This window comes from Kwoniella bestiolae, chromosome 3, assembly GCF_000512585.2.
Source record: "Kwoniella bestiolae CBS 10118 chromosome 3, complete sequence".
Lineage (NCBI taxonomy): Eukaryota > Fungi > Basidiomycota > Tremellomycetes > Tremellales > Cryptococcaceae > Kwoniella > Kwoniella bestiolae.
Window position 1 is genome coordinate 1037424 of NC_089243.1, and position 17731 is coordinate 1055154.

The 17731-nt window shown below is 49.4% G+C and overlaps 10 protein-coding genes across 10 annotated transcripts; 4 read left to right on the forward strand and 6 right to left on the reverse strand.

Annotated features, from left to right (window-relative positions):
• Positions 1-222: 222 nt before the first annotated feature.
• Positions 223-1059, reverse strand: I302_105062 (uncharacterized protein; the record flags this gene model as incomplete). The annotated part of the gene is made up of 5 exons (XM_019195440.1): positions 223-522; positions 591-633; positions 695-765; positions 826-930; positions 985-1059. 5 exons carry the CDS (start codon positions 1057-1059, stop codon positions 223-225), a joined length of 594 nt encoding a protein of 197 aa, XP_019042263.1.
• A 2484-nt stretch (positions 1060-3543) lies between these two features.
• Positions 3544-5801, forward strand: I302_105063 (uncharacterized protein; the record flags this gene model as incomplete). The annotated part of the gene is made up of 4 exons (XM_019195439.1): positions 3544-4781; positions 4826-4916; positions 4960-5174; positions 5225-5801. 4 exons carry the CDS (start codon positions 3544-3546, stop codon positions 5799-5801), a joined length of 2121 nt encoding a protein of 706 aa, XP_019042262.1.
• A 766-nt stretch (positions 5802-6567) lies between these two features.
• I302_105064 (uncharacterized protein) lies at positions 6568-6792 on the forward strand (the record flags this gene model as incomplete). Its single annotated transcript, XM_065869990.1, has 1 exon — positions 6568-6792. One exon carries the CDS (start codon positions 6568-6570, stop codon positions 6790-6792), a length of 225 nt encoding a protein of 74 aa, XP_065726062.1.
• A 165-nt stretch (positions 6793-6957) lies between these two features.
• I302_105065 (uncharacterized protein) lies at positions 6958-7559 on the forward strand (the record flags this gene model as incomplete). Its single annotated transcript, XM_065869991.1, has 3 exons — positions 6958-7089; positions 7221-7316; positions 7410-7559. The coding sequence occupies 3 exons, from the start codon at positions 6958-6960 to the stop codon at positions 7557-7559; spliced, it is 378 nt and encodes a 125-aa protein (XP_065726063.1).
• Positions 7560-8057: 498 nt separating this feature from the next.
• Positions 8058-9607, reverse strand: I302_105066 (uncharacterized protein; the record flags this gene model as incomplete). Its single annotated transcript, XM_065869992.1, has 3 exons — positions 8058-8698; positions 8887-9031; positions 9185-9607. The coding sequence occupies 3 exons, from the start codon at positions 9605-9607 to the stop codon at positions 8058-8060; spliced, it is 1209 nt and encodes a 402-aa protein (XP_065726064.1).
• Positions 9608-9892: 285 nt separating this feature from the next.
• Positions 9893-11518, reverse strand: I302_105067 (uncharacterized protein; the record flags this gene model as incomplete). The annotated part of the gene is made up of 2 exons (XM_019195436.1): positions 9893-11029; positions 11090-11518. The coding sequence occupies 2 exons, from the start codon at positions 11516-11518 to the stop codon at positions 9893-9895; spliced, it is 1566 nt and encodes a 521-aa protein (XP_019042259.1).
• Positions 11519-12272: 754 nt separating this feature from the next.
• Positions 12273-13843, reverse strand: I302_105068 (uncharacterized protein; the record flags this gene model as incomplete). Its single annotated transcript, XM_065869993.1, has 8 exons — positions 12273-12407; positions 12457-12510; positions 12560-12647; positions 12819-13032; positions 13182-13315; positions 13404-13500; positions 13545-13635; positions 13793-13843. The coding sequence occupies 8 exons, from the start codon at positions 13841-13843 to the stop codon at positions 12273-12275; spliced, it is 864 nt and encodes a 287-aa protein (XP_065726065.1).
• Positions 13844-13968: 125 nt separating this feature from the next.
• Positions 13969-15236, reverse strand: I302_105069 (uncharacterized protein; the record flags this gene model as incomplete). Its single annotated transcript, XM_065869994.1, has 3 exons — positions 13969-14328; positions 14377-14752; positions 14806-15236. 3 exons carry the CDS (start codon positions 15234-15236, stop codon positions 13969-13971), a joined length of 1167 nt encoding a protein of 388 aa, XP_065726066.1.
• Positions 15237-15376: 140 nt separating this feature from the next.
• Positions 15377-16825, forward strand: I302_105070 (uncharacterized protein; the record flags this gene model as incomplete). Its single annotated transcript, XM_065869995.1, has 7 exons — positions 15377-15436; positions 15493-15506; positions 15556-15825; positions 16023-16190; positions 16348-16510; positions 16603-16737; positions 16787-16825. 7 exons carry the CDS (start codon positions 15377-15379, stop codon positions 16823-16825), a joined length of 849 nt encoding a protein of 282 aa, XP_065726067.1.
• A 5-nt stretch (positions 16826-16830) lies between these two features.
• Positions 16831-17627, reverse strand: I302_105071 (uncharacterized protein; the record flags this gene model as incomplete). The annotated part of the gene is made up of 4 exons (XM_065869996.1): positions 16831-17046; positions 17089-17345; positions 17414-17506; positions 17549-17627. 4 exons carry the CDS (start codon positions 17625-17627, stop codon positions 16831-16833), a joined length of 645 nt encoding a protein of 214 aa, XP_065726068.1.
• Between the last annotated feature and the right edge of the window lie 104 nt (positions 17628-17731).

The window sequence follows — 17731 nt, forward strand, 5'->3', positions numbered from 1 at the left end:
CCCGCCATTACGTTAGGCCTGAGCAGACTGAGTCTAGCACCGTGCCGTCTCTTGCTATCATGCTCACGCAGCGGAACTGATTGACACGCAGGCACTATTGGTCGTATGGCACGTAAAGAGAGCATTCATCAAAAGAGAGAGAAATATGGTATTAAAGAACGTCCGTAAAATACGTTATGCGTGTAGATCGTGAAGCTGTCTGCAATCTACATCATCATCAACTTATGCGATCACGCCCAAGGCGGTAGCAACGAAGCCCATGACGATAGCAGCTGCCCCAGCGTTCTCTCTAGTGAGGTAAGCGGAAGAAGAGCTTCCAGAGGCGGAGGCGGAGGCGGATGAGGCGGCACCGGTGGCAGAACCAGATGATCTGGCAGACGTAGCACTAGCTGAGCCGGAGGCAGCAGCAGATGAACCACCAGAAGCAGAGGCGGACGATCCAGAGGCAGAAGCGGAAGCACTGCTACCGCTGTTGGTGCCGAGACAGCTGGTAGAGGATCCGGGTTGAATCACAACGGGAGACTATTTAAGAGCACTTCTATCAGCATTTCAGGACCTTTCGACATGTATTCTCTTGCATTCTAGCTCACACTGTATGCGATGTTTCCGCTGCCATCCGTGATCCTGATTGTTCTGTAGGACGGGGAGCGTCAGCAAGACGATGCTGAAGGACAGCCGGGAACACAGGACTCACATGTTGGTGCCCGAGGCGATGTCAACGGTCCAAGTGACGGGTGAGGTATCGGCGTTGGGAAGATTTTCGAGCTGGACAAACAAGGGTCAGTTGACCAGCCTATGACCCCATATGCATGAGTGTGAACTCACGGCAGCGGCACTAGCTTGACCACCTGGAAGGATAGAGAGGTAGTAAGGACTGGCGGAGCCTCCGGAGAAAGTGATGGAGGTAGGTTGACACTCGATCAACGAGGCCTATGTGGATGTCAGCATGTTATATTCGACCATTTTCGCCGCTGAATCACTCACGGGAGTGTTAATGGTCAACGCGTTGACGGCGGCGACAAGGGTGGAAAGAGCGGCGATCTTGGTGGTGAACATCATTGTGCTTAATGGGGGTTCGTGGCTATTTGAGGTGGAAGGAATTATGGGGATGTATAGGATTTATGACAAAAGCAAACGATTGATGTTTTGATGGAATGGAGAGCAAAAGAATATGGAATCAAGCCTTTATCTATCATGTGCATTCCTGTGCATAAGTGCATACATATAGGCAGACGGGAGCTGTGCATATGCATGGATTCAGGTTTCTTCTGAATTTTCCCATCGCATTGATTTTCTCCATGCCCTTTTACCCTACACACAGGTAAAACCTTAAAAAAGAGAGCATACGCGTCATGAGTCACGTAAAAAGCGAGTCCAAGACCAAGATCACGCGTCTCAGCTGCAGCAGCACCAGCAGCCTCCTCTGTCTCGGCGCACCGTTTACGATCGCAGCATTACATAAAAGATCCCACCCAAGAGTGATTTTGCCTGCTTCGCAACAGCTCAGATTCTGAGCAACCATCGAGGATACAAGAGCACTCAACCCTTTCGAGTATACTGCTTGAATCTGCGGCAAAGGCTGATTAGCCTCAGTATACAGGAGGTCCATCGCATTCCGCGGGTCTCTGAGGCACACCGACTTGAGTCCTCGAATGAGCTCTGATGCTGATGCTCATGCTACTGAAGTGATCAATCTCAGCAAGATGGCGGACATATAGTCAATAGGGCTCACGTCGGTAGCATGCATGGTCATCTGATCCCTCTGAGGCGAGAGCTCCAGCTGATCGATCGAGTACGGAACAAATGGAGAAAGCTACATCTGTATCCGCATAGATCACTTCTTGGTCGATCTCAACCATAGAGGCCCCTGTGCGCCTCGAGCATTCCCGTTCGATGGAAGCTATAGTACCTCACAATACTTATAGGAGCAGCACTCAATGCACCATATCTCATGGTGGTCAGCAGGACTGATGAACTGCAAAAAGTCCTAATCACCGCAGTGACTGGATAAGGGAAGCACAGGGTAAAGGAACTCTGCTCATCCCAGGTCTTAGATACTGAGATGGTTTTCAGTCATTTCGTGCTGCGCCAACTCGCTTGTGAGTCAGTACTCAGAGTACCGCACTTGGCCGTCGATCGGATATGACTGGTAGTGACAAGTCGGATGCGATGCGTAATACACCGAAACCGCAAGGCAGACTGAGGATGTATTCACACGTCGAAATTGCTCTCAACCAAACCCTTGGGTATTTTCTGATGGCGCCAGATTTAGGATCAACCGTATCCCCGTATATCTCGTAGAGAATGAGCGTTAAATGGCGTGGCGGAGTTGACAGGTGTTGATGATAAACTTCGCAAGGTTGTACACCTGTGTTATGAACTTAGGTGTCACGGAGCCGTTTGACCGGGATTCAAGAAACATAGAGAGAGTGATGCAGCGAAGGTGTTCCATTCTCTATAGGTATCCGGGGCTATTGGAATGTAGCTGGCCAGAACGATCCCCTTAGCAGTAAATGGTCATGGACTGCATTCAGATCCTCATTTGCTAAACATCGAGAAGTTCAAAAGTTTTCCACCACGTGAGCTTGCCGGCCTGTTGTGGAAACGTTCCCCCTCGAATCATCCAATGATCATTTTGCCGTGCGTTGTTCTCGCTAAGTAATGCAAGTTGTCGACAACAGCTGAGGCAGCATCATGGCCTTGTCTAATTTCGAATGTCTATGCCATCCGAGGAGGAAAAAAATGTAACGAACGGGCAACTGTCATATGACTAGCGACATCGTGATCAAGGATTCACTTGCGTCACAATGGACATGGGCTCTTGAAGTCCACGATTGCTGGGTTTGACAGCTGATAGTCAGAAGATCTCTTGAAAGAGGATATGAGACACGTAGCAGCAAGTGCCTCGATCAGCGGAAGCAAATTGGGGTCCAACTCATTCGCCCATCCCGACCAGCTCACTGACGCTCCGAAGCCATGTACATGTACTTTCCCTTGACCATTCCTAATTGTACACATCAGAATGACAGATGCATACATCAAAATATCTCACCATTATCATGACATATCGTATGTTGAGCATGTACGATGATCATTGCCAACTCTTGGGAGAATCCCTTACCCTGACGCAACAATAACAACCACGGTAACAAGAATGACACGATCAACAAAATCCGCTATTGTTCTGGAAAAAGAGGAACGCCTCCCACACAGTTCGTGTACCATGTCACGATCCACCCTCTTCTGCCCAACAGAACTGACAATCAGTATCCTTGGGATGCATGACAGGATGCTATATGCACCTTGGATCATGACAGGTTTAGCTTGTGCATTTGAAACCCTTTAAAATCAGGTCAACGAAAGGTCAAAGCACCACCCACAGCCAAGTTTTAACAAGCGATCAATGCTTGATACATCTACACTCATTCAGTAGATGAGATTGTAAAACTTGCGAAAGAATGGATCTAACACTACCTTCCATAGCTTCTCAAAAATTTCATATCTCCAACACCCCCACCTGCTCCTCCACTCTCTCCAGACCCCATGTCCAGCAAACCAGCTTCAGCTATCACTCGTAATCAAGCGCAACTCAAGACCCCTCTTGCAAAGGGAGCAGCCGCATCACCAGCTCCTCCACCTCTCACTGTCGATCTGCAGGAGGCCAGCTCACCACCTCGACTGCATACTTCAGCTGATGCTAAGAAAGACAAGCTTCAAGCTCGTCCAGTCACGCCAATGGACTTTTTTGGCACTGCGAAAGGTAATTCGACTGCGAGGGATGGGAAATCAGGTGTGAAGGAAGCGAGAAAATCTGTTGATCAACGACTTGCAGTCGATCCAGCGATTAAAGGAATACCTCAGGGCTGGGATGACGATTTAGCTGTTCCAGTAGCCAAAGATGTGGACAGAGGCGTCTCGCAGGTGGCCCCAAATACGTTGCATAAGTTGGGAGCTTTCAAAGAGACTAGGACAAAGCTATCTTCCTTCAGTGGTACGATGAGATCAGGCTTTAGAGATAGAGGAGCTGAGAAGGATAAAGATGAGAAAAGACCAGGAGGGCTTAAGCTGCACAAGGGGAGTGTCAGGTCAAATCATAGGTCATCCTCAATGAACACTACACCTTTGAATCTTGGGCTTCGACCTGAAAATGGACCTATCTCGCCCGGGCGCATCAACGGACACCAGCTCACTCACTCGGTTTACAGCGATGCGTCGTTCAATACACAGAACACCGTGTCCACCGAAATGTCGATCCCTCTCATTCCCCCGTCCTCCCAAGCGGCATCAACAGAATGCTCCACCGCCGATTTTACCCATCTTTTCACCCCGACTTCTCAGATTGAGCACGACTACCCAGCCTCGATCACTTCATCCCATTCCACGCAATCTCGTGATAGGGTCATGGGGATCGTCAACGATCCATCCCCTGTTCCCCCGGCTGGTATGAAGACGTTCAATCGCCCTAACATTGAAGAGGTATTGCCCTTCGCAGCGGGACACCCTTTCGCTGCTTGGTCCGCACCTGTTGCAGATGAAGATCAGGGGTCTGGTGGAGATCTTAGTGCGGAAGTGGGAAGAAGAGGAAGTATGTCATTAAGCAGGCTGGACATGCTGTCATCGAAGGACGCCGTGCAGACGGAGAGTTCGGTCTCGCTGGAAGGTTGGAAGGAGACGCCAAGGCCAAGGTCAGGTTATCCTGGCAAGAAGGTCTGGGTCGATGCCAAGGGCGAGAAGAGCACCGGGGTGTACAGTGTCGGATGGGAGAGGGACGTCCTGGATCTGTGAGTGAACATTGCCAAATACGACAGCTGACTTGATTTTGCAGCGAAGCAAGGCTGCATGAGACCATGTACGAGATAGCTGGTGAACGACATACATTTTCAGACTTCGCGGAGCCTCCTCAAGCCGTTCTTGATGTGAGTGGTTTTGACGCAACGTGCGCTGAACTGTATGTTTCAGATTGGTACCGGTGTTGGCCATTGGCCCATTTCCATGGCTTTGCAATACCCAAACACCACTTTTGTCGGACTAGACCTAGTCCCCTGCCAGATCGATCTATCTCTCCTTGCGGAGGCAGAGAAGCGAGCGCGATCGACCAGATCCGGGACCTCAGCCGAGGGCATGGGTATGTGGGAAAGCGTAGAGAAAAGGGTGCAATGGCAAAGGGGAAACATGTGAGTGGCGGAAATCGGAAAGTCATTTCTGACACGAGTAAACTCTGCAGCCTAAACGAGCTGCCCTTTGATACCGGAGTATTCGATCTCGTGCACATCCGCTTTGTCAATTTGGGTATTCCTGAGACCAAATGGTATGATATTCTGGAGGAAGCCACGCGGGTACTGAAACGAGGTGGCAAGATCGAAATTGTCGAGACAAGCTATACTCTTCCGTCAAGATGCCCAGCGTCGTTGAAGAATTCCTTCGCGTCGATGCTACTTGCCGACACGATCCAACCTTTGCCATCGCTCGCCATGCAGTTCAACTTACCATCCATCGAGAACCTCAAGGCTAATGCGGTCAAGCCGGTTTTCCACCAAAAATGGAAGAAGAATGTGCCTGGGGCACTGGAAGATGCGGTGTTGGACTGGGTCAAGTCAGCCGTGGAATACAAAGGCACAGGGCTGGTGAAGAATCAGAAGGGACTGGAGGGTGTGGTGGGAAGAGTGAAGGCGGAACTCGAACGGAGCGGAGGAGGGAAGTGGGATTTCAGTACGGGTCAGAGTCGGGACAGTGGCGGTAAAGAGGGGGCGGAGGAGGATCGCGAGGTGAATGTCTGGGCGTGGGTAGCCACGAAAAAATGATAAGTTGTTCGAATCGTTTCGATTCAATCTCATCGATATAATGCCAAAATCAATGTGCTTCTTGTCATGACAATTGTACATAATGTAGAATGTTTGAGATGTGAAAAATACATCCCATGCCGGTCCGCTGAGCAAGCATCGATATACTTTAAATAGCACTGATCGATCGTGATTGATATGGGACATAGAGCCTGACGTGGGTCTCTCAGAGGGAAGGTTGACACTGCTTTGACCTTCTTGACCTGCTTTAACCTTCTGCAGCTCCTTATAGGTGTCTCTATTCTGTGTACTCTGTCTTTTACCTTCTTCATTTGTTTATCATCCTCTCATTTCACATCATTTCCCTCTCCCTCTCCCTTGACCTTACTGTCCTCAGGTTTTCCTAGAGTGGTTTCCCTCGAAGCGGATGTGTTCTCGAAGGTCTTTTAACTTGTTGAAGTCTATGGCCAGTCAATATGTAGTGCTGTGCGCATTCTTACCGCACCAGCTAGGCGTGTTCTCATGCATGTCTTAGCCTCGTCGAGTGATGGTTGGGAAGAGAAGCACACCTCCTAACAATAGAGATGTTCGATCAAGGTTAGACCATGTACCGATCGCATAACGAGGTCACGGAGATAGCCGATGATTATTATTGTGAGATGGGACATCGATGAGATGCGTCATCTGCCCTCAACGGTGTTATATATATATGTGTGTATTCAACCAATTCAGTCCTCTCTCATTCTCGCTCTTCTTCGACATCATCACCCGAGTCAGTACACAAACAATGTCAGAGAAACCTCTATATACAATACCCATAGATCAACGACCACCCCACGGACCATGGACGTCCAAAATCTTCTTCCCGCTAATCTTCAACCTTGCTCAGCTTGGGATCAACTCGGCTCAGTTCTTGTGTCTCCCTTTGTTGCTCATCCCTATTGTAGGCCGCAGGTGGTTTGACAGTGCGATCGGATGGACAAAAGATGGGTATGGACGGCTTCGTGAGTAGTCTAGGACGTGATCACCGCTGATGTCAGTGATCGTAATCACTGTATTGTTCGGTCCAACGTCCCTCGTATTGACCACCGACGAACCCCCCTCAATCACCAATCTGGTTGAGAGGGACGCTCAAGGGAATATGACGAAAATCAATCTTCCAGATCGGCTAGTCATCATGGCTAACCATCAAGCGTACCTTGACTGGATGTATCTGTGGATTCTGTCATGTTATGCCGGGCACTCGAGAGGGATCATCATTCTGCTCAAGGCAAGCTTGAAGAAGATACCCGTCATTGGGTGGGGAATGGTGAGTGGGAAGACCCAAAACCACCAGCTTATATCCAGCGTTTCTTCAACTTCATCTTCATGAATAGATCATGGGCATCCGATCGAGATAATCTTACTCTCGCTCTTACGCAACTTGGGCACAAAGCACAGTCTGGGCAGGAGGATCACACCACTGAGACCTCTGGGCTTCTCTGGCCAAAGAAACGCTCACCTCTGTGGCTTCTCATCTTCCCAGAAGGTACTATAGTTAGTGATGAGGAGCGAGTGAAGAGTGTCCGATACGCGGAGAGAGAGGGAATAGTGAGTCTAAGTGAATATTGAGCTGTGCTAACTTAATAGTCTGACTTTGCGACAATGTTACATCCCCGGTCGACTGGTCTGCTGTTCTGTCTGAGAACGCTACTACCTCAGGTGCCAGATCTGCAGCTACTGGATGTGACAATAGGCTATCCAGGCGTGCCGTATGGAAAATATCCTCAAGACTGGTGAGCGCAAACTGTCGATACAACGCTGATCGTTCAGGTATGGTCTATTCTCGGTGTTTCTGCGTTCGGTTCCCCCACCCACCGTACATCTTCATCTTCACCTATATTCCAACTTGGCCTCGCCCGCATCAGAGGTTCCCTCTTTGGTCACTCAACCACTGGCTGCAGGAAACGACCAGCCTCCTTCGACCACTGGTATAGCGTCTCCAGAGGAAACGAGAGCATTTGAGTTGTGGCTACGAGGAGTCTGGACTGCCAAGGAGAAGCGAATGGAAGGGTTCTACGATGCCCAGAGATTCCAAAGTGGAGAAGGGGGTGCTCGAGAGGTCGTTCCCATCAGACAGACGTGAGTGAATCTACTGCTGTTCACCGCTGACATCTGAAGTAAATGGCACCACTGGATATCCGCCTTTGGGGGTGGTGGAATGGGAACGGCAGCAGTTGTAGGAGTAGCGATATGGCAGCTTGTATCTCATTTCGCTTGATTGTACCGACTATGCATTCACGTATAAACAGCTGTCAGGCATTTGAACACGTCGACAATAGATAATACACAATGCGGAGAGAGTTGAGCTGGGGGGACTGGCAGGGAAGAAGGTTCAGTGGATGGGGAAACTACAGGTGAGGGGCCAAAATCGTTGCGGACGAAGACTCTCGATGAGGATGTAGCCAAAATAAGGTGACATGCATAGACCAGAGTCGTGGAAGGGGGCAGAGTGTGAACTAGACCGTCAGCTGAGCTCTCGATACGTTCAGACTCACTCGGCATACGTTCTTCGCCTCTCTCTCTCCCCGCTGTCTCTTCACTTTCAACCAATTTTACCAGATCTGTTAAACTCATTGTCAAAGCTCGTTTACCTTCACTGGGCACGACTATCTTCGCGCAGTCTTTCGCCCTGACTACACTGACCAGAACCCCTTTGCTCTCGTCCGCAGGTATCAGTAAAGGTGAAGAGTCGTCCCCAGAGGCTGTTCTCCGTGCCTCTCCCAAAATGCCCAAAACACGAAGACCATGGCGGCGCATGATCTGCATAGCGTCCAGGACAGAGGAGGAGGTTGGAACCGAAATCAAGGGATGAAGATTTAGTCGGAGCAGTTTGGAGTTGATTCGCGCTTCCAGTAACGAAGGGGGTCTCTCGAGGCCTAGGAGATGTCGCAACACAGACTCGTGGGACAAGACACGGTCTCCCTCAATGGCAACTCTGTGAATACCTCTACCGTAAAGCTGGATGAAAGAGCCCAATGGAGCGTTGCGGTCGATAGAATGATATGGGTTCTTGCCAGAGATGTCTGAAAACGTCAGCCGAGACCTGTGTACGACTCAGACTCACTGCACATAGAACCAACGTCTATCTTATCTCTCCGACGCAACACTTCGATTGCTTTACTGTACTTGTCATCCTTGCTTTGTGTATGGTCGTTCTTGAATGACTTGGCGTCAAGGACAAGAAGAAGAAACGTATTGAGATCGGCATACTGACTGATCAGCTATGTCAAATACAGATCTGCACTCACGTCGAAGAATGCTGGGCAGCCTTGTCCATGAGTCGGCTCGACAAGCAGATAGTTGGTTCCTTGCTCAAGTAGAAGCTATGCTATGTCAGGCTTATTCAAACGGGGGATACTCACCATGACGGCCTCCTCTAGCCTTACATCCCCTCTAATTCTCACCACATGCTCATTCTCAGCAAGTGATATATCAGCTGCAGGAGTGTTCAACCATTCCCCAGCATCTACGTTGATGATATCCTCATCCTCCTCCTCTCCAAAAACGTCCGCCGAAGAAGACAGCAAGGCAGACCCTAACGTGAGAGAGCCACTCAAGCTCAGAGAGCCAAATGATCCTCTTGATGGTCGTTTCAGCGAAGACGAGGTAGACAACGTCTCATGGGCTGATCTAGGAGATCTGTTTGACAGTGTGCCATGACGCGAAGGCACGGCAATTGGATGGGAAGCAGCTAGATGTGGTGAAAGGGTGAGCGATGGTCGTCGACGAGGTGCAGAGCCTTCACCAGTCCGAGGAGAGGGTACTGTGCTCGAAGTCGATTCCATGTTGAGCTTGACTGAATGACAACTTGAAGATATATCTCCTTTGATGGAGAGTGAACATACGTGTGACGTTGTTGAAGATGTGGATGATGACATCGGCAATGACTCCACCGGTGACCGCTTATAACATATATCCATCCGTCAATTCATCATGCATGCAATTAATTGATTTATAGGATTACAGTATTAATTGTTATCATCATAAATGGATATTATCAATGGATAAGGCTACAGTGGATGCGATTATAACTTGAATCTGTCTATACAAACGCTAGGTCTTCCTGTTTCCTAAACACGGTCTGCATTTCGTGACTTGCGAATCTCCAATAAAGCCTCGTCAGTCCAGCCCAGCTGCTCATCTGCGTCTTTCCCCCGGGCAGTCGGTATCGACTGAGCAATAGCAGGCCGGACCTGCGCAGGTTCGTGATGTCGATTGACTGATCCAGCTCTCGATGGGACTGCAGAATTTGGCACGGATGGTATGGATAAGGCCGTTTCTAGGCGATGAGTGAGCCCGCCAGACGCGTCGCCGATGTCGTTGGCGAATCTGTTTTGAGCGATCGCTGGGGTGTTGTCCAGAGCTGGAGGACAAGGGGTCTGCGGACGGACAGATCTACATACGCCAGATTCACTTCCACCACCGGAGCTGACGCGATCCATGCCAGAGGAGGGTCTTCGGAAGCCGGGAATATGTTCTGAGGCTCTACGTAGAAAGTCTCCGATGATAGTCGGTTTGTGGTGATGATCCGCCTTGTCCTCGTCATCTGAGTCAACGAAAACGGCGTGGTCTAAAGCCGAGCTGTGTCGACGTGGACGAGCTCGGGATATCGGGGTGACTTTTCGGGCTTTGAGACCATAGAACACCGCATCATCGCTTCGCCACCCGGTAGCGAGATGGTCAGTCTGTTGCTGTGGAGATCCCTCTTCATCTGGGTCTTCTACCTCATCTTCTGAATCATCAGAAGGAGGTTCTGGCATTGGACTACCGGCACGTCCCTGACGTGGTCCGGCATCAGACAGTCGACCACTAGGGCTGTGCGGAGCTGAACGATGATGGCTGGTCGAACGAGAGCGAACTGGAGGGGGACTTCGATGGCGGGAGCAAGTCTTGTCCTGAGCTGTAGATGTTTCATCTACACGTATATGACCCCGGCCTCTTCTAGCTGGCGGTGGAAGCAGAGCCGGAGCTGGCGTGGATTGTTGTGGTGGGATATGGGTTGAGCCGATATAACGTGGGTGTTGTTCAAAATTGGTTGGACGGGCGAAGGCGAAGCGAGGCGCAATTTGTGAATCTTGGGAAGAATCAGAATCGAATCCGTCCTCCTCATCTTCCTGATAACCATCATCGGTATCAGAATCGTTGTGCGTCTTGAAAGACTCTGTGTGATTGGGATGAGACGCAACGGCGAATTTGAGGGACGAGCGCTGAAGACACTGACATATTTTAGTGGTGAATCTGAGTCGTGATATATCTGAAACACTCACTGGTTGATCTTTCACATCATCCGCCCATCCAATGCTTTCCCGCTTCTCTTCGACTTTCTCTAAACGGTGAGTCAATGATTCCATCCCCCCAAGTCCTAATCCGACATGACCGTCATCGGACAGCCCGCTGTTGCTTTCGCGACGGAGGATGGAAGCAGAGTGATGTGGTACTGCATCGGGAGATTTCGCCAAGATCCCATGACTGTGTCTATGTGGACTCGAGAAAGCGGTGGAAGGGGCGGACGAGTGGGCGGATAGCACGCCAGAGGAATGTGGATGTTTTCTGTCGGATGACTGAATAAGGGCTGTAAGAAGGGATACAGGTTGAGCCCTCTCGTCCCCATCTGAGCTGTTATGAAAGTGAGGTGGGTCGTGAGGGTGATCTGACACGGGAGTGAGTATCTGTGGAGATTTGATGGGTTGTGACATGGTGATGTATGTGATGGGAGGCGAGTGATGGGTGAGGGGTATTCGAGTTTCAGTAATTATTATGGTGAGATGATGATGATGATGTAGGCTGTGTGTGGGCTAGACTAGACGTTTGAGCATCTGTCTTCCGTGGGTGAGTGCGGCCATGCACATGATCTTCAAGGCAGTGGTGTTGGGGAAGTGATGAACAGCATGCTGTAAGAGGAGAGTAGGTGCGGGTTTGTGTATGAATGAGTGAATGGGATTGATATGAGAATGATGAGTTGATTAATATGAGAATATGAGGATATGAGAATAGCAGGGTAAGGGTATGTTAATAACATGAATAACAACGAAAACAGCAACTAAAAGCACATTACATTCCTGGTTTCATAATCAAGCATATATGTCCATTACGTAACCCAATATCTATTCACTTCACTCCGTCCTCCTAGTATGACGTAGGGCAGGGTAAGGTAGTCGGCTATCTTAGTCTTAATTGACCATCATCACTACCTTGAGTTACGTAATATCCAAGCAAGCCAAGCCAAGTGAGCACAACACGCATCGATACTCGTACCTTTCAGAGGGATGAATGGTGTACAATGCAAGGGAGGCTGAAGAGACAGAGAATCTATAGTCTGTCATTACTTTTCATGCATCAAGTATGCACTCCAATGCAACTGATTACCACATTGTCCTTCCGTGTTTTACCTGACCACGAATTGTCCAAGGTAACAACCAAACATCCGTAATTTCTCAACCGACAACAAAGCTAGTACAGCTTCTGGACCACTTGGAGTGCAGCAGTGACACTGACACTTATCAAGGGGGTGAGTGCGTAGGAGATGACGATTGTCTTCGCGACAGCCGTCTCGACATCTTCGTCGGTATCCGACATCTCGACAATCTTCGACTTCATCAGCGAGTATTCCATCAAAGAGTACCAAGTGACTTACCGCAGCGAGAGTAAGCGCAGGTGGACCGACAGGAGCGATCATCATGATGAAATCCTGTATAATGATCAGTAAGGCTTCGAGAGGATCTTATCCATCTACTCACGAGAACCGGATCATTCAATACTTTATCTCCTACCGCCTTGCGGATCCCGTAAACCATGCTCGTCGAGATTACCGGCATCACAGCGAACCTGAACACGAAAAGATAGATGAGAGGGAAGAGAGGCGGCCGGGATCCCTTTTTTGTCTTCAAGTGGGCACCAATGACCAGCATCTGCAAAGCCGCATACAGCTTGCCGATCTTATCGATCGATTCGGCCAGGCTACCACAATCAGCTCGAGCCCTCGGATAAGCTACTCACGGGCTGAGCCAAGCGCCTTTCTTGAACAACCAGTTGTGCAGAAATGGGACCAAACCTGCAATGATCGCAGCCAAACCGCCATACATCGGCGGGTTCATGAAACCTGCCAAGCTTTTATGTAGGATCTTGGCAATTTTCCAACCCTTTTTGCCGTGGTGCTTCGCCTGATCGAGTAGTGGAGCATTCTCGTCATCGCCAGAGTATGGCTCGATGGCTGGGTAGCCTTGTTCCGAGTTGAGAACCTCCCGCACCTTCTTGACCGCGTGTGGTGACTCGGAATGTGACCATGGGTGGGGGAAGTCGAGGGGATGCTTCTTCATCATGACTGACTGTTAGCGTACAGCTTTGGAAGAGTAGACTCACTTGGACCAAATGAAAATCGGGTGAGATTGCAGACTAGAGCGTTGATCAGGAGAAACACTTGCCCTCGGTCCAATACAGAGTCGAGATCATCGTTCTTGATCAAAGGTGACAATGTACCATTTTTGCCCAATGAGCTGAACAAGAGCAGCGGGAGTGAAGTTGCGTTGTTGAAAACCATGCATGGGCTGCATATCAGCAACGTTACAAGTACGGCAAACTCACATAATCCACTGGGGCATGCCAAATGCAATCACTCCGATTGCTCCAAAGATCCATGAGATGAGCTGGAAGACCACCGCGTACGCGAGAATGACCCAATCTGTGAAAGATATCAGCATGGTCGTGTGATCGTCCCGAACTCACAGTCTTTGAGATTGTCCCACGACGCAAGAGGGCCGATCTCAGAGAACAAAAGGGCAGGGAGAAACAGAGTGACACATAGTTTGGAAGCGCTCTGTAAATTAGCTTGGTCCTCTCTCATTCTCACTTACCTCTTCACCCTCTGGAGAAAGCAGTTTCCACTTGCTCGCGAAAAACCCGTACACCAAGACGAGAATAACCGAGATGGATGCCTGACCGTTAGCTCATGTCTATGGACCAGCGTCACTCACCTCGACGGCAGACCAGGTAGTGGACAGGATCTCGGAAGCGGATTGGAGCATGATTATTGATTCTAAACAAAGAAGATACATGGAAGATGCATATAGATACAGCCATATGGTATTTATTCAGTATAAAATTATTTTGGATACAGGGCGTTGATGACATCATATTAAATAATTCCCGTTCATCCCTCCATCTTGACCTCTCCTTCCTTCACGATCGTCTTCTTAAACTCGAGACGTGTCGCACTTCTCGTCCTCTTGAGATTGAATGTCGGTGAAACATCCTCGCCTTTCCTCTTCACGGTAACCGTCGATTCAATCTTGGTCTTCACTATCTTGACCTTTGGTTTGGGCTCCGGTAGATCCGCTGCAAACATGACCGCCTGACACCATCCTCCCATTGGTCCCCATTTGTCCAACAGGAATTGCTGTGTCTCATCGTATACCTGCCTAGACATTGGCTTATTGCGTAGACGTGATGGGAAAGCAGGGTGTCTTGCAGCGATAGCGGTAAGGTGGGTGTCGATGGGGATAAGTGAAGGCTGGGATCAGTCAGCGCGGTTATCAACGTCTATCTATGCAAGATTCACCTTGTCCATACACATAAGCATGACACAGTCTGCGACTTTTCGACCGACACCTTTGAGAGCCACCAGTCTTTCTCTGACCGAGTCTATCTCCTGACCTCTACATGCCAACAGACCTGCTTCCACCTCCTCCTTGAACTCTTCTCTCAACGACTGCAAGGTAGATTCTATGAATGAAGCACGGTAGCCAAAGCCCATCGATCGCAGAGTAGATTCTAGCTGTATAGGTAGAGCAGCCGCTGGAGGGAACAAGTGATAGGTAGTCGAGCCTTCATCGTCCGGATTCTGAAGTGTCAAAAGGGGTGGAGAGAACGTTTGTGAAAAGCGATGTAACAGTGATGTGATCCTTGGTATGTGATTGTTGGTAGATGTGATGAAACTATCCCAGTAAGCATAAGCTCAACAACAGTCCCAACTCACGCTATCAAACACTCCCATGGGTCTTGACGGAGGACCCTCACACCGACTGCTCTTTCATTCACTTCTACCTTGCCGAACAAATCTGGATCCCTGGTTCTCCAATCCTCGTACATTCCCTCCAAATCTGGGAAAGCTTGCAAGTGAAAGTAGTCATCTATCCATTTCCTCGTAGTGCCTATCTCTGTATCCGTGCTTGCTGCATGGTCGTTTGGGTGTACTGCTGCGTAGTAAAGATGGTCTTGGGATTGTCGAAGACAAACCACCCGTGGTGGATTGTCAACCGCTCTGGAGAATTCCTCTGTGGGATTATCTGGTGATGTCGATGTCAACGCATGCCTGAGCCAGAGAAAAGATTGTCCGACAGGGAGTGTATTGGCGAGAGTGAGGTTGCTGTGGTTCAATGGGATACGATACCATCCAGATGGGAATGGTGGTCTTGACATTATCATCATCAACATGAGATGATGAGCAAGAAGAACAATGAGATGTCACTTTTAACGCGACTTGACCTTTTGATTTCTCATCTCTCATCTCTCATCTCTCATCTCTCATCTCACTTCACTCATCATAAACATCGTTCAAAATGGATTCCGACAGCATCGCTATAGCATTGGATAGGCTCAAGTTCTATGCTAGGGATGCAGTTGTCACATTGACACAGGTGAGCTTGGCCATTTGATGCATTAGGCTGACCCTCAGTGTATCTGCAAACCGTAAGTTGGAGACACCATCAAGCTCTCGCTCAAATCCACCCTTCTACAGCGACGCAACCCTCAAAATCAATGGACGTCAGTACAAGATCGAGAAGCTGCTTGGTGAAGGAGGCTTCTCCTTTGTCTATCTTATCCGTGATCTCTCATCTGATCGTTTGTACGCTCTCAAGAAGATATTGATTACTTCGGGCCAAGAGGGTGTCAAGGAGGCTATGCGTGAAGTCGAGGCATATAGACGCTTCCGACATCCGAACATCATCAAGATACTGGACTCAGCAGTAGTGCAGGATGAAGGGGGCGAAGGCAAGATCATCTATCTGTGAGTTGCTCATAGCCTGATCATTCCGCTCACAGATTAGCTTCCTGCCTTACTACTCCCGAGGTAACCTTCAAGATGCTATGGCTTCATCCTCTGTCACTGGCAATCGAATGCCTGAGCGCAAGCTACTGGAATTATTCCACGGGACCTGTTTGGCGTGAGTGCTGCGACATATGGGACGGTGTTGACACTCCTAGTGTCCGCGCTATGCACAATTACCATTTGGCCGCTGTCTCAGCGTCGTATCCACCCACTCGCGAAGACGACCCTCTAGTTGGCGAGCCGGTCTTTGATCACGACGAGGAACTGGCGAATGCTGAACAAGGAGAATTGATACCATATGCTCATCGGGACATCAAGCCAGCGTACGTCTTCATTTTACTTGGACGCCGCTGACAATGACAGGAATATCATGATTGCCGATGACGGGAATCCGGTGTTAATGGATTTTGGGTCTACCATCAAGTGAGTTGTGGAGTGCAGGATTAACGCTGAAACCTGCCAGAGCTCGAATCAATGTAGAAACAAGACAGCAGGCTCTTCTAGAGCAGGTGAGCTTAAACTCATCCTTGCCGGGGCTAACTTTCAGGACATCGCGAGCGAACACTCCTCCATGCCTTACCGAGCTCCAGAACTCTTTGATGTGAAGACAGGCAAAACTCTGGATGAGAAAGTGGACATATGGGTGAGTCTCATAAACCCTTCGGCTGTGGCTAATGTTTCAAGTCCCTTGGCTGTACCCTGTTTGCCGTCGCATATGGGCATTCACCTTTCGAGGTGGATGGCACCTCGATCGCTATGGCTGTAGGTAGTGGGCGCTACCGACATCCAGCCGGTTATTCTGAGAATCTTGTCTCTCTCATCGATGCCATGCTTGTCGTTGATCCCGATCAAAGACCAGATATACAAAAGGTAAGTGACCGAGCTGGATTGAGAGACCGGTATTGACGATACAAAACAGGTTATCGACTTGACCGAGCAGGCTTTGAGCAAAGTCTAAACTCCTCATCTGCATCCTCCACCTCTTGCCCTCACTTCTGCCAGCCATCGCACTCTAGCCATATGCACCTCCATATCCACCATCATTCTATGTACATATTCTCTAGGCAGAGCAGCCGAGGACGAAGGGAAGGGACGGAAATGGGGAGGTGGGGGAGGAGGCATTGGCGGAGTTCGGTTGACGATAGGTCGCCAATACGGATGAAGGATTTTTGGCTGTAGCTGCTATGACGTTCAGTATAGCTCATGTATATAGCAACTCACATGGACTCTTTGAGACAACCTTGCTTTGATCCAGGCAACGTCAGGTGGTACGATGATTGGCATGTTGAAAAGTGGATGGTACGGAGGAGGTTGAGCGAAGCGGGGTCTCGCTGGTGCTCGATTCGGTGATGGGGATTCTGGCGCGAAGACAGAATGACACGAGACGGGAATTGGCGGCAAAGGTGGATGTCGAAGCTGCTCCAAGTGCTCATCATAAGCTGCTCTCTGCTGAGGATCTGACAAAACCTCGTATGCCTCTGTGAACAGGAAGATAAAAAGGTCAGTTGGTCTTCGCAGATTGCTCGCTCCCTTTGAAGCGACTCACTCTGTAGCTCTTGGAATGTCTCCTTCGCTGACGGATCGTCCAAGCATTTGTCGGGATGACATTGCTGGGCGATCCGAAGGTATGCTTTGCGAACTATATATACATCAGCGGTCGTTTAAGATTGATCAATCTCACCTTCAACCGCCTCGGCATCCTCCTCGACTTGTAGGATATCATAATACGTAGGGTGTTCTTCGATCTCAAAGTCAGTCATTGGTGAACGATATCATGATATGTGTGGATCATGCATTGATAGTAGATATGGATGATATTTTACGAATGATAATCGATGAAATGGTGGCAAAATGTCTAGCACAA